This window comes from Phyllostomus discolor, chromosome 3, assembly GCF_004126475.2.
Source record: "Phyllostomus discolor isolate MPI-MPIP mPhyDis1 chromosome 3, mPhyDis1.pri.v3, whole genome shotgun sequence".
In the NCBI taxonomy this organism is placed as follows: Eukaryota; Metazoa; Chordata; class Mammalia; order Chiroptera; family Phyllostomidae; genus Phyllostomus; species Phyllostomus discolor.
Window position 1 is genome coordinate 169843578 of NC_040905.2, and position 16415 is coordinate 169859992.

General features: G+C 36.6%; 1 protein-coding gene across 1 annotated transcript in view; it reads right to left on the reverse strand.

Annotated features, from left to right (window-relative positions):
* Positions 1 to 16078, reverse strand: part of ALDH1A1 (aldehyde dehydrogenase 1 family member A1) — a 53785-nt gene extending 37707 nt beyond the window's left edge. Inside the window, exons 1-2 of the mRNA XM_028521437.2 lie at positions 15924 to 16078; positions 762 to 866 (exon numbers count right to left, since the gene is read on the reverse strand). Coding sequence (XP_028377238.1) covers positions 762 to 866; positions 15924 to 15989 — 171 coding nt within the window. The 5' untranslated portion in view covers positions 15990 to 16078. The remainder of the gene's footprint in view (positions 1 to 761; positions 867 to 15923) is intronic.
* Positions 16079 to 16415: the final 337 nt, after the last annotated feature.

Sequence of the window (16415 nt, forward strand, 5' to 3'; positions counted from 1 at the left end):
AAATAAAAGTTGGTATTTATTGTTAGTTTTACTGGTGAGAGAACAACAGCACTTTTAATTTGTGATTCAATTTAATTTATTTTTAAAATTCAATATTAAAGCCCTGGCTGGTGTGGCTCAGTGGGCTGAGTGCCAGCCTGCAAACCAAAGGGTCACTGGGTCAATTCCCAGTCAGGGCACATGCCTGGGTTGTGGGCCAGGTTCCCAGTAGGGGGTGTGTGAGAGGCAACCACACATTGATGTTTCTCTTCCTCTCTTTCTTCCTTCTTTCCCCTCTAAAAATAAATAAATAAAATCTTTAAAAATTCAATATTAAAGATACTAATAAGTATTAATTTAATAATTTCTAATAAAATAACTTAGCAATATATTATTCTAAAAGTCCTCTGTGAACTATTATTTTAGTTTCATTGTACAACTTTAAAAAAAAGAACAATTTTATATGAATAAAGGATTTCTTGGCTTTTATATATATGATCATTCATTTCACGTACAGTCTATTGGTACAATAGATCCAGAGACTATTTCAATTGAAAAACAAGAAAAAATAATATGAAACAAAATCACCGCAACACTCACAGCAGAGGCTCACCATCATTTCCTGCCTCTTAGTGCCCTTCATATATACAGAAAATTCCCCAGGCAGTCCCAGAAACTGTATTTTCTTGACATGTCTACTTGAACTTGGAATAGGGTGGCTCAGAACGGTGAGGAACAAGCAAAAACCTGGCATAAAATGTAACTAATGTTAGGAAACTCACCTTATCTCCTTCTTCTACCTCACAGAGTTTCTCCTCAGTCGCAGGATTAAAGACAGGAAATTTCTTGCCACTCACGGAATTATGCCATTCATTGTTTATGAATATCTGTGGAGAGTAGGGAAACAGACATTTAAATATGCAGAAAATTTGAGAAATTTTTTATAAAGGTTAAACTAAAGCATTGTAGAATGCCTAAGTGAGCCAGTTACAAACTTACTTTCCTGATGAACAACCCCTAACCCCAAGATTTTTTTGTCTGTTGAAGACATTTTACACACACACACACACACACACACTAAAATGAATACTTTTAAATTACACTAAAGTCATTTTAAGCCCTGGCTGGCGTAGCTCAGTGGATTGAGCGTGGGCTGGGAACCAAAGTGTCCCAGGTTCGATTCCCAGCCAGGGTACATTCCTGGGTTGCAGGCCATAACTCCCAGCAACCGCACATCGATCTCTCTCTCTCTCTCTCTCTCTCCCTCTCTCTCCCTCCCTCCCTCCTTTCCCTCTCTAAAAATAAATAAAATCTTAAAAAAAATTACACTAAAGTCATTTCAATACTGGAAAATACAGACTGGAGAAAACAATGCAGAAAAAGATGCTTTTATCTGAAATAATTCTGAGTTTGAGGCAAGAGCAGAAGCTTCAGTGGGCTGGATCTTTATGAATCATTGTCTCTTTTCCACTTCAGATTCTGAAGATGCTCATTTGGGCTACTGATGATTTAGTGTCATAAGTGACTATTTCCTGATCCTTTATTTACTGTTTTAAAGGTAGTTTGGTTAGGGGTGGGGCTAAACAAAATTTTCTTAGAAAAAAATAGCCTGTCATTTTTCTCATTGACTTTTCAAAGACACAAGGGTTTAATTCTCTGTTTTAAAAGATTATCTAAAATGGATTTGTCCACAGATGAAATCAGGTACTAGATTTCTTAATGGTATCTATGAGAAAAAGACAAGCATCCAAAAACACCAAGCGGACCTGACTGACTGGTGGGGCTCAGTTGGTTGAATATCATTCAGCAAAGCAAAAAGTCCCCAGTTTGATTCCCTGCCAGGGCACATGCCTAGGATGCGAGTTCAGTCATTTGCGGGGTCAAAGCACATGTGAGAGGCAATGATCAATGCTTCTCTCTCACATCAGCACTTTTCTCCCTCTCTTTCTCCCTCCCTTCCCTTCCCTCAAATAAATAAATAAATAAATCACCGAGGGATCTAGAAAATATGGAATTTTGTTCTGTGTACATGATAAAAGAATACAAATATTTATATTTAAATATAAAATATTTTAAAATATTTAAAATTATATATCATTTTTAAATGAGTGTCAACTTCTGAAAAAGATTTTATTTATTTTTAGAGAGGGAAAGGGAGGGAGAAAGAGAGGGAGAAAATCAATGTGTGGTTGCCTCTCCCATACCTCCTACTGGGGCCTGGCCTGCAACCCAGGCTTGTGCCCTGACTGGGAATCAAACTGGTCACCCTTTGGTTCACTGGCCAGAACTCAATCCCCTGAGCCACATTAACTAGGGATTAAGTTTCAACTTTTGCAGCTCTAAGTTTGCATTTCATTATGGTGCCTACTAGAGTTTTAATATCTCATTTACCTTTTACTAAAGTAAAAATATTTGATGAAGTCCAATTAGGAAGTACTCCTTTAATGATGGTTAAGTTATTCTCTGTTTTAGACAAAAGTTAGAATGTCTTCTCTCTCCCTTCATCCCATTATTTCTTGTCATTCTCCTTTTTCTTATTTATTATAGAAATAAAAAAGTAAGTACAAGTGTTGAATGTTATGTAATGCAACTTTCTGTCCAATTTATTTTTATAACTTAAGCTAGTTTATTTAATTTTAAATCACAGGTAGTCAATATATGTAGTTTTAAATGAAGAGTGACAAATACACTGAATTTATAATAGATATCTTAATTCTAATACCTCCTCTAATTTGATATTTAAAGATAAGTTATTAAGAGTTAGGAGTGCAACCCTGAGAGGAAATGTATTTAAACATTGCCCACCAAGATTTAAATCATTTGTTATTCTAAATAAAAATTGTTTAGCTATTAAAAATTTTCCAGTGGCAGATAACAAAATTACATACTTTTAGTTTAATGAATTATAATGTGTATATTTGAGTAAAAGCAGTCTTTTAAGTTATCCTATGATTTGCACTAACTTAGCTACTCTATTGTGCAATGTTTGTAACATAGCGTAAAATCTGGTCAAATTAATAAAATGAAGATGATAATGTATCATTCACAGTTTAAGCATAATTAATTCTATAATCTGTGACTTATAAGAATATTTTGACAGCCTGTTCTCAAAAATATCTCCCTGGTCTTCTATACTTCTATTGTAAAATTTATTACATTTCTTAAAAAGCCATTTTTAAATGCTTGCTTTCCTTTCTAAGCTGTGTTATAAGATAAGGTAAGGACTATGTTTCTGGCTTTTTGGTTCATCGTCAATGTTCATTCAACACACTCCCAGCCTTCAAGTGATTTTAACCTCAGTATTCTTGAATACATAACTTAAAATTGAATTGAAAAACCTACAATCCAGTAACTAGATATTACTAAGACCTGTAATATTCTGCACATGGTTGCATTATTTTGTAATTTGCTAAATAAATAAACAAACAAACAAGGGGAAGGAGGAGCCTTATTTGCCTGTTCATATCAATACAATTATTCATAAGACAAAACAGCGTCAATCCATGTATTTGCAAGAGTTGAAGAGAATTGCTATGCTAGCCTGAAATTGACAGGAAAATGCTGTGAGCATGAACAGACAAGGGGGAGGGAGTGCAAAGCAGTTCGAATGAACAGACTTGATGTACAAAAATACATATAAGGAGGTTCAGAAAAGATAGAAGTATCAAGAAAATTCTTGTTTCTCTGATAGGGGAATGGAATACAGATGAGGACCTTAAAATTCCTAGAAGTCTTCATGAAGAAAACATTGGCATCTTAGTTCAATTGGAAGTAAAGTAAATTCAGATTAAAATACTGACTTGCCCATTGTCTTTTAGTGTGAATCAGCATTCTAGCTATCAAACATGAATATTATAGAATCCTGTAATTACTCTTAAAGAGTGTTTTCTTTTATGCATCTCTAGCCTTTACCTTTGTATTTTTCTTCCCAAGGGGTGGCTGGGAAACACCTTAATCATTGTGCCCCAAATACAGTTCACTGTCATCTCTCGCTTTATGCTGCTCTTAACTCAAACTAGAGTTCTAAAGTTTGCTCATGCACATTCCTTTCTCTCCATCTCTCTTTCACACACACACACACACTTTCCTTCTACTGCTAATGGGAAACACAACTCCTAGTCATCCTTTTGTATGACTTTGTTCTATAGTATCATAAAGAACCTCTCCTGTTCTCCCTGCCCCCCCACTTCTGGAAATTTAATTAACTGAAATTTAATTTTCACCATTACCGTAATCTTCCTAAGTCAACCCAGTTCAGACTTTGTTCCCTATAATGCGCTCCCATGTATATAGTTCACCCATGTTTTTGGCCCAAACTTTCAGAAAAAAAGTCTTTTGTTTTAACTTTTTAATTTGATTTTTTATTGATTTATATTTAGAAACAAAACCAATGAACATATTCCAGGGTATTGTTTTGCATACAGTTATCATTACTGCTTTCTAGAGTTACTTAATGCATAGGCATAAATAAAAGAATGAAAAATATTTATATAGATACAGAGTTAGTACTACCCATGTATAATGCACATCCTTATTTTTCCCTTAAAAATTTGGGCAAAATGTGCAATTATACATGGCAAAATACAGTAGGTGGTTCAGGTTACAAATTCCTTAGCATAATAAGGTAGTTTATGATCTGGCTCTTCCAAACTTTTGTCCTATTATTTCCTCAGTTTACCTTTGTTTCAGCCTCATTCCACTGTCTCAATTGACCATCATGCCCTTTCTTCACACCTGTTATTCATGCTGTTCCTCAGCCCAGAGTTTTACTATTTTCTTCTACTCATACCTCAAACTGTCCTGAAACTGTCATTAATTTCACTAGTTGGTCTAGTTTGATTTAACCTCTTTTTTCCCACTTTCTAACATAGTAATTTAGTATCCTACGATTAAAGTACTCATTATGTTCTGTTTTGTATTAAAGTTAGAATTTATGTATCAATTCACCTAATTCCAAACAAAAAAAACTAAGGACATCATGGTACTTGCCCTAGATTTTTTTAGCCAGTCTTGCAAAACTCACAATAGATTCATTCACAGATTTCTAATTCTACCTTCCTTCTGCCCTAAAGATATTATTATCTCTTTAGACTTTATAGCTTTTAAAATAAGAGAGCTTACCCTGATTGGTGTGGTCTAGTGGATTCAGTGCTGGCCTGAGACCAAAGGGTGACTGGTTTGATTCCTAGTCAAGGCACATGCCTGGGTTGCAGGCCAGGTCCCCACCAGAGGCAACGGATCTCTGTATCTCTTGCACTTCAATATTTCTTTCCCTCTCTTTCTCTCTCCCTTCCCTGCTCTCTAAACATAAATAAATAAAATCTTAAAAAATATAGAGAGAGCTCAAGTCTCACCCTGTCAGATATATACCCTAAATTCTACCCTTCTATGTATAATTCTGCCAAAAATTGAATAAAAACAAGGTATAGAATTGATTATATTTTGTTAGGCTATGGTATGAGAACTTTCATATCATAACTTGTGGCCCCCAATTTAGAATTTTTGCAGCTTGAGCTCCAAAGCTGCTTGCAGAGCATAACTTTGCCCTTTCGGGCTCAGGAACTGCCTGCAGAACCGGATCCCTTCCCCCTACCCCTGTACTGATTGTGCTGTTTGATAAATTGAACTCTTTGCTTCTTTGTTAAATAATACTCCCTGTACTGTAATTGTGTGATCAAAGACAGCCGTTTTGTTCTATAGGCCTGGGCTGAAACCAGGACTTGATAAATGCTTAATCATATATTACCCATTGTTCCCACCTTACAACTTCACTTGCTCCATCACTGAGTCAGCCAGCCATTGAAAGTCTAGTTACTCCCACCAATCAGAAAACAGGTAATGTAAGTTTATGATCTTGTTTACCCCAGCAACCCATCTCTTTGATCACCAGCTCGGTGCAACTTTTGCCTTTATAAACTCTGCCCTAATCCTTCCATTTTGGAATATATTCCCAGTTCATATGGAGGACTATGTTTCCCAGGTTGCAAATTGTTAACTGAATGAACTCTTTTTAAGTTTATTGAAAAAGATATCCCTAGATTTTTGTTTACAGCTGAAACTTTGCAGTTCTTATTTGAGTCCTCCCAGGTCTGTGATAATTTGAAGTTTCAAGTTCTCAATAATATACTCTTGATGTATTAAAGCTTATTTTACTCCTTCCATATAATCTCCTTTGGTAAGAAAGAACCATTACAATATGTATTTACCATCTAGTTTCATGATCAGACTCTTATCTAGGCTGTATATTAAACTCCTCTTTCAAACTAAAGCCAGGGAATGTTTTGTAAATGAGCATTAACCTAAAACAAGATGGCAAGTTTATCTGACAGCCTTCATTCAGAGATGATCCCAAGTTACTAGCAACTGCTCTGAATTATTCAGCTTTAACCTTTTTAGATAGAAGAATGCTGTGAACTCAACTTTTTAAGGAATTTATATTTATATTCACATAATCCAAATGGTCACTTTTTATCAGAAAAATATTTGTCAAATAATGAGTAAACACATCTCATTATTTGGAAGGTACTGTGGAAAACGAGAGATGGGTGTGCTGTGACCCCTTCTCTCAAGGAGTTTATAATCTAAGAGAGTGTATTTATATCAAGATCAGCCAGTAAAGAATTGAAAGTCGTAAAGTAAAATAACCAAAGCAGTGTGTTAGTTAATAAATTACGGAGCAGCAGTCAGGAAGAGAGGGGCCTGGGCTAGAAGGGTAGAATTGGATTGGTCAAAAAGGGAAAACTGTGAGCACAGGGAGGGAACACGACTGGATATTTGTAACAAGGTCAAGACACCCTCCCCCAACAGAGAGTTCTAGTGCAAAAGAAGTCATAGATAAGTTCTGACGATGAAAATGAAGCCATTGTGTGGTGGATCTTGATCCCCAGAGTAAGAAATATTATAACAATGTACTGTAATAAAACTTATGTGAAAGTGTCATTGTTAAGTAAAATAAGCACTACTTGAACACAAGTGCAGAGATCTCTTTAACGTTCGATCTGATAACCCAGTAGCTACGTAGTGACTAACTGGGAGGGAGTGTGTAGAGTGTGGGGAAGCTAGGCAAAAGGGTGATTTGCAATCTGGGTGGTTCAGAGCAGGACAGCTACTGAGAATGGCTCAAAATTTGAAACATACAAATTGTTTACTTCTGGAATTTTCTATTTGATACTTCTGGATGCAGTTGACCATGGGTAACTGAAACTGCAAAAAGCAAAACCATGGATAAGGGAAAGCTACTGCATATGAACAATGATAAGCTAACAACTGTTTATTATAATAATTATGAAATACATTTAGACCTGTTAAAATGCTCTATCATTTCCCTCCCTTTGGTCATTCTACATTTGCTGTTTGTCTTTAGTAAGTTCAGAGGAAATGAGATCAGCCTACGAAAGTAAGTAAAAATATATTCTTCAGTCCTATTTAACCATTACATTAGCTATATCCTAGTTATGAATTTCAAACTCAGAGTAATTGTGAATAATGTATATAAATGCAGCAGACCTCAATGTGAAGTTCACCATATTGATTGGAAATTATAGACGTCCACGCATCCTCTTGGACTTCAACTGCTTCTTATATGGGGAAACAATCAATGGCAATGTTGAGACAACTTAAAAATTGATTTTACTCTTTAAATTTTTGATTTCAGATTTTAAGGGGCACATAATATGACCTTTGATTAAACCAAAAATGTGGCTCTTTTCTAAATGCATTTTAATGTCCAAGTCATTAAAAAAAAGCCTTTCCGACTAAAAGTTGTTATGTCTTAATATGTTTGCTATTAAGTTACAATTCTAAATTAATAAGCCCTTTTCTCAGAATATTTTTTGTTTGGATCAAGCTAAATTTGATTAACAGGCAAAATAAAACCTATTAGTTTTAACTGTTGATATAAGATTTTAAAACCTGTCAACTTAAAGGGGAGAGAGCCTCTGATTCCCTCCAACAGATATTCAGGGTACCCTGTATTCACATTATTTACATTATCTCTTTCGCCTGCCCCCGCCACCCCCACACACCTCTTTCCCTCTAGTAATCACCATACTGTTGTCTGTGTCTATGAGGGCTTTTTCCTTAATCCCTTCACCATTTTCATTGAGCTCCTCAAGTCACATTATCTCTGAATGCAAGGGGCTTGAACTGGGCCAGTGGCTCTAGATCCTGTAAGGGAAGCCAGTGCTTTCTTGGTGGCAGAGAGATGTGACAGATCACATTTTAGATATATAAAGTTTTTGTTTGCTTGTTTGCTTGTTTGTTTGTTTGTTTGTTTGTTTGAAGATATGCCAAGGGTGAGAAAAGTGATGTGATTTCCCTATTTTTGTCACCTGTGGGAATTTCCAAACCTGAGAACCCTGGCCTCAGCATGTCCAGTGATGTGTGTTGTTGTAAATGTACAGGAAGTGATGGGTGGCATAAATGTGTAAACCTTTTCTCAGAGGCTTTAGGCAGGGAAAAAAAACTTTGGAAGAGGGGCAGAACAAATAAGACATGGGTTGAATAAGAGACTGAACAAAAGTCAGGTGGGGATGTTAAACATTTGAAAGAATCAAAGTTAGATCTCTGGCAACTACTTTCAACCTAAACCCCAAGGCAGCAAAGCAAAACATTGAGACTCACAGTACAAAAATAAAATCGAAAAGGAAATTAAGGAGGAAATAACAGATGGGAGGAAAATATTTAACTGCAGTAAAAGGAATAAAAACAAAACGAGAAAGTGACCAAGACAAAAGGAGGAGAAATACAATTTCCCTTTCATTCCTGTTTTATATTATAGTCTTACTCCAATGGCATGAGTGTGTATTCTTTCTTTCTTGTTGTTTGAAAAACCTTTAAAGCCTTTTCAGCTCAGGGATAGAGAAAAGCATTTCTATTTTAAGCCACATCTTCACTATGTCCCACAGATGAAAAAATCATTTGTCTACAGTTTCTGTACATCATATGTACCCTGTATTAAAGAGGAAAGGGATAGAAGCACCAGAAAGTTCTGTACATATCTAATACTTAACAATATTAACATCTAACAATACAATACTTACATGTAAGCCTTCTTCCTTCTAAAGTGCAAAATGTAGAGCATAGTTCCATTGTTTATTATTTATATTCCTTTGACTTCTAAGAAGCAGGAAAGCAGTGCAAAGAGCAAGATTGTGGGACCTCGGGCGGGAGGTACAGTCACACCTTGGTACTCGTGGGTTTCAGAACTCATCAAACCCTGTACTCATCTCACTTGGATGAAGAAAATCATGTGTCAGCACTTGGGGCTTGTTTGGGACTCATTTCACAATGATGTCCCGCAAAAGAAATGCTTCATCACTGGACACTCTTGGTTTGCCACTTGTCTCATGTTCCTGATGACTTAACGATGAGTACTGAGGTATCACTGTAGTTTGTTCAGGCACGTTTAAGATCTGCACCATTGGTGCAGATTCCCAACTAACGAATTTCCTTTGACAATTCCAACATTACAATAAAGGTATCAGGTAGATGTATTATAAGATAAAAATATCAAATATTAGCAACACTTTATATCTCTTTGCCTCTATTTGTGGGGGTTTCTGATACCTACACACATGCACACACACCCGCCCCACATGTACATACTCAGAATATATCCGTATGATAGAATCAAGGCTTATGTAAGTATTTACTTTCCTAGTATGCTTATTAGTTGTGGACTTTAATTAAATGTTGAATAATAAAGCAATTATTGCTCATGTTCTTTTGAACTTAGCTCTGTCTCTGTTGCCATGATATCTGGTACATGTGTAATACATTTGGCCACAATTACAATAGCATCACGTAAACCCAAACCACCATCACCCAAAGCCAGGTAATTGCTATTTAGAGACAATTGTATCATCATTTTACCAATACCTGTATTCCCATGAGGTTTCTTTTATGCTGGTATATATTATATCAGCCCATACATGACCCATGCCACTTCAGGATGCTTCTTTAACTTTGGGTTGCTCTTCAAATGAGTTGTCCCTTGTACTCTTTAAGAGGTTTTTGTTTGTGTGTTTGTTTTCATTCAGCACCCTCATTCTGGCAAGTAGTTAACAAGTTTATTAGGTAGAGTCCAGTTCAAAGAAGTCTTTTAAACATTTGTAGTGCTGAGAGCCCTTATGAAATGGGGATACTACCCTCTCTCAGGGTATGTGTGACTTTCTTCAGTATTTTTGTTGAACAGATTTCTTGAAACCAGACAGGTGCCAGACTATGAAACAATTTGCCAGGATTGCATTCCTAAGAGATGAGCTAAAATATTGCATTCATGAATGTTTATCTCCCAGAAGCAAAATTAACGTTAAGTTCTGTCACTGGTTTGTGGCCATAATCTAATTCTTGTCAAATTCAGACACTTTTTGAAGGGGAAGATGCATGTTTCTGATGTGTGTGAGTATAAGTTGCTGGCAGAAATAGGAAGTCAGTTCCCTAAGGAACCAGATGGTGGTCACTGTGGTAAGAGTTATAAGGTTGACCCCAAACGTCTAGACCATTGTTGCTGGTCAACAGACCCCACTTCAACAGCATCACCAAAACCAGGACATCTGTGATAAATGCTGAATCTCACATCTTGCCTCAGGCCTACAGAATCAATCTGCATTTCAACAAAAGCCCTAAGTGATTCACTAGCACATTCAAATACAAGAAGTACTACTCTAGAGTAAATTCTCTCTATTGATCCACCTGTTTGGGGATCTAATGTCCAAATCACCCCTCTCCTTCCATCAACCAAATTTCAGTTCTCTACATCAGAGTAAAGAAAGCACTTGTTAGAGACAATGCAGTGAGACTCAAGTAATACTGTTTTTAGTGTTTAGGGGGGGAAATCATGTAGAAAAGTAACAGATCAAAATGAGAAGATTCAGAATCCAGTTTATTCTGTTATTGTCTCTTAAGAGCTATGTGACCTTCAGCAAGTCACTTAAGCTCTCTGAACTTGCATACCTAAGCTTTAAAATGGGGAACTAGTAACATCTTCCCTAGTTCCATTCCAGTGATTAATTACGAACTCCAAACGAGATCAATAGAAAAAAGCAGTTTTGAACTGTGACTAGCAATTCAAGTAATCATTCACTTACATTGGAAACAATCAATTTTAGAACTCTAGAACTCATCTTGGGAGGAAGAGGGTTAACAGAGCCTAAACCAAGTTGTTAATAAGTGCTGAGCACTTTCCCCAAATTACCTCCCTTAATTCTCACAACCACTTTCCAAGGTAATCATTCTTATTCCCAATGTACAGACAGGCCAACCGAAACTCAAGATTAGAAGCCTGGCCAAGTTCATATCATTAACTAAGTGGAAGAGCTGGAAATCGAAGCTGAGTTTATCTTGTTAAGCTCCTACACCTTGCAGTCATCTAGCTATTTATTCAACTGTTTCCAAGTCAAAAGCAAACAAATATTACTTCTGTCAGAAGCTAGTTAAAAGGAGTTCCCAAATGAAAACAGGGTCACTGCACAATCAGCTTTGTCTTGAATATAAGTCCTGTCCTGTTTTAAGCATCACCCGCCCCCCCCCCCCCCCCCCCCCCCCCCGCCAGTGGTTTCCCTTAAATAAAATCTATCAGGTAATCTGTCATAGCCTCTCTCTCTGGTCCCATTTCACCCATTCTCTCCCTTCATCACTTTGCTCCGGCCACATTAGACTTTTGATAGTATTTTGAACACACCAAGCTCTTCTTCACAGGGTCTTTGCCTATGCTCTTAGCTCTGGATCTCTGTTCTTTCCCACTCTCCACAGTCACCTTATGCTCTGCTCACCTTAACTGTTCCTCCCTTTGAAAAAACCTTCCTTTAAAAGACCTTCCCTAAAATCTCCTCAAAAGGAAGATCTTCCCCTCACATTTTCTCAGCTTCCTGTTTTCTTCCTTGTAACACTTATCATATTTGTGATTAAAGTATTCACTTGTTTATTTTCTTCCCCATACCATCCCATATGCCCTCCAAGAATATAAACCCCGTGAGGCAAGAATCATATCGGTCCTCCTGTACTATATGACCTAGCACAGAGCAGTTGTTCAATGACATTAAGTAAGGAAAGAGAAAATGGGAAAAATGAGTGGAGAGGATGGTGTATTTAAAAATTCATGTGGCCTGAATTTGTTTGTTGTGAGAATTTAGAAGGAGATAATAGTGCCTAACACATAATATTCAATATTCATAACTTTACCGAAAATACATTTTTTGGATGAAAACTCCAGTTTCAGAAACTTCAAATGGACCTTCTTTATTCAGCAAATTTGGGGAAAAGAAAGCTCCGTCTTTTCTTTCTTTCTCCTGGGGGCCTGAGAACAGCTGAACAGCAACTGGAAGGGCTCACAGTCATGTTCCCTTCAGTAGTCAGGAATGGACACACAATGTCAGCTCAGAGTAAAGAACAGGACAGAATGCCAACCACTTTCTGCCCCAAAGCAATGATACTGATCTTAGAGAAGTCACTCGGTGTGAGTGCTCAGACTCCTAACTTTTTCCAAGTCCGGTTCTGTCACTTACTGGCTGTGTGGCTTCAGGCGAGTGATTTAGCGACTTGATCGGTCTTCTCCTTGACAGAGCAGGAATAGTGACCTCCTCAGAGGGTTATTATGAGGAGTGAATAAATCATTATAAAGAACTTAAAACAGTATTGGCACAGAGTAAGCATGATGAATTTTAGCCAGAACTATTTCCTGTGTTGTGTGTGTGTGCATGCATGCTTGCATGCCTATTGTGTATGTGTGTATGGAATGTCATTAGTGGATGAAGATCTTCCTAGCATGAGCAAATTATTACTTAATAAGTTAAGTTTAAGACTTCAGTTTAAAAATTTTGAATCCTGTCTGAGCAAGCTTGTCTTCTTGAATTTCCTGTCTTTTTTTAAGTTTTTTTTTTAAATCAGTGTTGTGAAAGGAAAATGGAAAACAAAATTACCAAATTCTGTAAGAGAAAATTCCCAACCCCTGAAATCCTGGATAAACCCTTGGAACTTTGCTCCAATGCGATCCTTGTCAGGTGGGGCATGACTGTGTGAGAAAGAATGACAAAAAGAGTAGAAGAGAATGAGAAGCAGTTTTAGAAAAGGCTGAGTAAAAGAAGATTCTGGAAAACTGGAAACAATCAGAAAAATAAATAGGTCTAGGATAGCTAATGTTAATCAGTTACTTCCCGAGTGCCAGGTACTATTTCAAGTGCTTTATATGCATTAAACTCATTTAATGCTTTCATCTACCTTAGGAAATGGATACCTTTATTATTCTCATTTTACACATAAAGAAACCAAGGCAGAGAGAGGTAATATAGTTTGTCCAATGATCACATAACTTTCAAAGAAGCTCTTCATTTAAAGGCTCAATAAAACGGATGAGCTGGTAGATGTATGATTCATTTACAGTTGGAAAGGGGACAAACAAGGCCAGAGGTGGGATCCGAGTTCATGTGGAATTATAATGATGTTATTGAGGTTTTAAATTCTAAAAACCTTTGTATCATTTTAGAAAGTAATTCTTAACTCTGATCTGTTTTACCCACCCCAACAAAAAAACTAATCAGACTGTGCTAGAGAATAAGTCATAAAAAAATAAGCAACAATGACTTCTTTTGTTTGGTGAAAAACAGTCTCAAGCTTGAGAGTATGCAGTTCTACCATCATTGTAATAACTTTTTGTTACTCAACCCTGCTTGTCTCTTCCCTCCACCTTGCCCCAAGGACCAATGTACTTCTAGTGATGATAAAGAAGGTCATTAACATAGTAAGAGAAAAATCATACAGAGGTTAGGGGCTAGCCATAGAAGGCAATTCCTCAGACACTATAAAACCTTTGTTTATGTGGTTTGCAACCAGGAAAATGTTAATTAAACCATCATTTTCCAACTCCTCTTGCAAGTGCAAATCCAATACAATTCTTCAGTGGGGCACAGTAAAAAAAATGCATAGGCATTTGAAAAAGCTCACCCATTTAGATTTAATTACATACATAACTGGTGTCCTTCCAAGTGTGAAAATGCTGTAACCAGTAAATCAGACAATAAAATGTTATCTGAGCAGAACAGATTTATAGAGAAGATGTGTTAGCAATCAAAATTCCCTGACTTGCATTGGGTATTTTTACCCAGAAAAGTTTTTAAATGCAAGAGCAAATCCTGCTCTTTGAATCTCGCCTTCTTTTGAACTCTTAGGTCAGTCATGTTTCCTGAAAGGGTGTTCTTGTGTAATGACTTTGAAGAGAACAAGAGGTTTCCATCTTAAAAATTTCTCTCTGTATTAAAGGATCACTTGATCTGTGTCTGCATGTTAGATTTTAACGACCATCTCAGTTGTCTAGCACTGTCTCTTACATGCTTAGTTAATAACTACTAAATGAAGCTTAATTAAGTTGAAAGAGTATATCACATTAAAGCTGCCTTGAGGTGCACATAGGAGAAGACTACAAATTTCTGCAAAGCCTAATTTTTAAAAATGTGACATTCAGACTACCAAATATCTTCCTAGTTAGTAGCATTGGGAAAAAAAAGGTTCTTTATAAAAATAGTAGTGGGATAATTCAGTCATTGCCAAGGATTTTGGTCTTTATGAAACACATTTTTCAATGTGCCTTGGATTGAAATTTCCTGTGATTGACCAACTCGGAGTAAGAAAGTTGGGCAGGTTGGAGTCTTGAGTCTTGTTATCTTTTGGGCACACCTTTGCCAAGTGGAGTTGTTGGAGGGTACGGACTCACCACATTTTTAATGCTCCCATTTGGAATAAAATTCAATGAAAAAAATTTTCCCTATTCAATAAAACCTTGTGAAAATAAAACACTAAGACACTTCATGGCTGCTGGTCAACCATGTGCAAGGCACAATCTGATCTCTGCAGACACTTTCCTAAGGAAAAGAGCCAGCCAGCTGAGCAACTTCCTCATTTTTTTGCACATATGAAAATGAGAGTGTAACCGAACTTCAGATTACAAAACCATCCATGGTTACAAGTAAGGAAATAAAAAAAAAATAATAATAATGAGGCTTTCACTTTATCATTAAATTATAATGTTCTTGATTTTTTTCATTGACTGATTCAGAAAGCAAAATGGCTCTTCCTGAGTTGAAATAGTTCCTTTCTCACCTTCCTTTCTCCATCACAACATAAAGCTAACTTTAAGTAATTTTGGCTAGACTAGCATTAATTTTTTTGTTCCTTTTATTTGTTTGGGAGTTCTAGGCTCTGATAGGGAAGCTGGCATATAGCAGTGTGAAATAAGCAAAGCTTATTGAACGACTCAAACAAGATCCATTCCCTCATTCTCCCGAGCTGTGGATTTTGAGTCGGGATCTGGCTTGTGCTCTTTTTTCTCTCTATTTTTATCAGTTAATAATTACACATCTGCTCCAATGGCAACAACTTTTGCTGAAGAAATAAATAAGAATTCCTCTTTCCCAAAGCATGCTGAATAAGGCAAGTCCATTTAAAGTTTTTGAAACAGGAGCTTTTATTCAATACTTAGATTTAGGTCCTTTGATTTTGACACTCATTAAACATATAAAAAGATCGTGTTACTTCAGCATGCTGTTTCTTCTTTCTTTCTCTTTAAAGAAAATCATTTCCCACTTGTTTGGCTCTTTCCAGCTTCTCTAGCAAGAATTTACTCTCGTATCACGCATGCTGGGTTATGCTGAAGTTAATAGAACTGCTTAGTAAAATCCAGTGAATCTCAACACAAGAACATTTCACACAGAAGAGAATGCTTTTCACTTAAACATACTTTTAAGAAATAAATTTATGAAAAATTGCCTGATGTGAGATAGAATTCATCATTTGGTCAAGACACTAAACTTAGAACTGCATTTTACAAGCCTCTTATTTTTGTACTTGCAAAGGGTTCTTTACACAAGTTTACTTAAATTGACATTTTATGCTTTAAATAAATGTAGTTTTTATAAACCTGGCACAATGCAGCAAATATAAATTGTACTAACCTTAGTATATTGAAACTTCAAGTTGGTGAGTGGGACAGGTAAGTCTGACATGCCTGAGGACGACATTTCTGGTTCAGCTCCTGAAATACAGGTGACAGGCTGAGCGATTTAGTTCTGATAGAGCACTTGGCTTTATTTGTTCCTTTTTATCTGCAAGGGCTAAGGTTTATTTGCATACTGGGATATGATTGGATGAACAAACTCCGAGCAAAAAGAAAATGACACTACTTATTTGTAACACCTAGTGCAGGAAGCCCTTGACTTTAAAGTTAAATCCTTAAGAAACCAGTGCTCCAATATCGAAGCAGCATCTGGAGACAGGGCACTATTTGCAGACGAATTAATTTACAAAGTTGAAACCTGTGATAAGGGTTTGCAGCGCAGCTGTTCTGGCCACTAAGGCCAGTTATTATTTATCTGGCTTCTCATGCTTTTTATGCTCTTGTGAAACTTTCTGTTCTCTGACAGACTGGGAATCAGAGAATCTGAGCA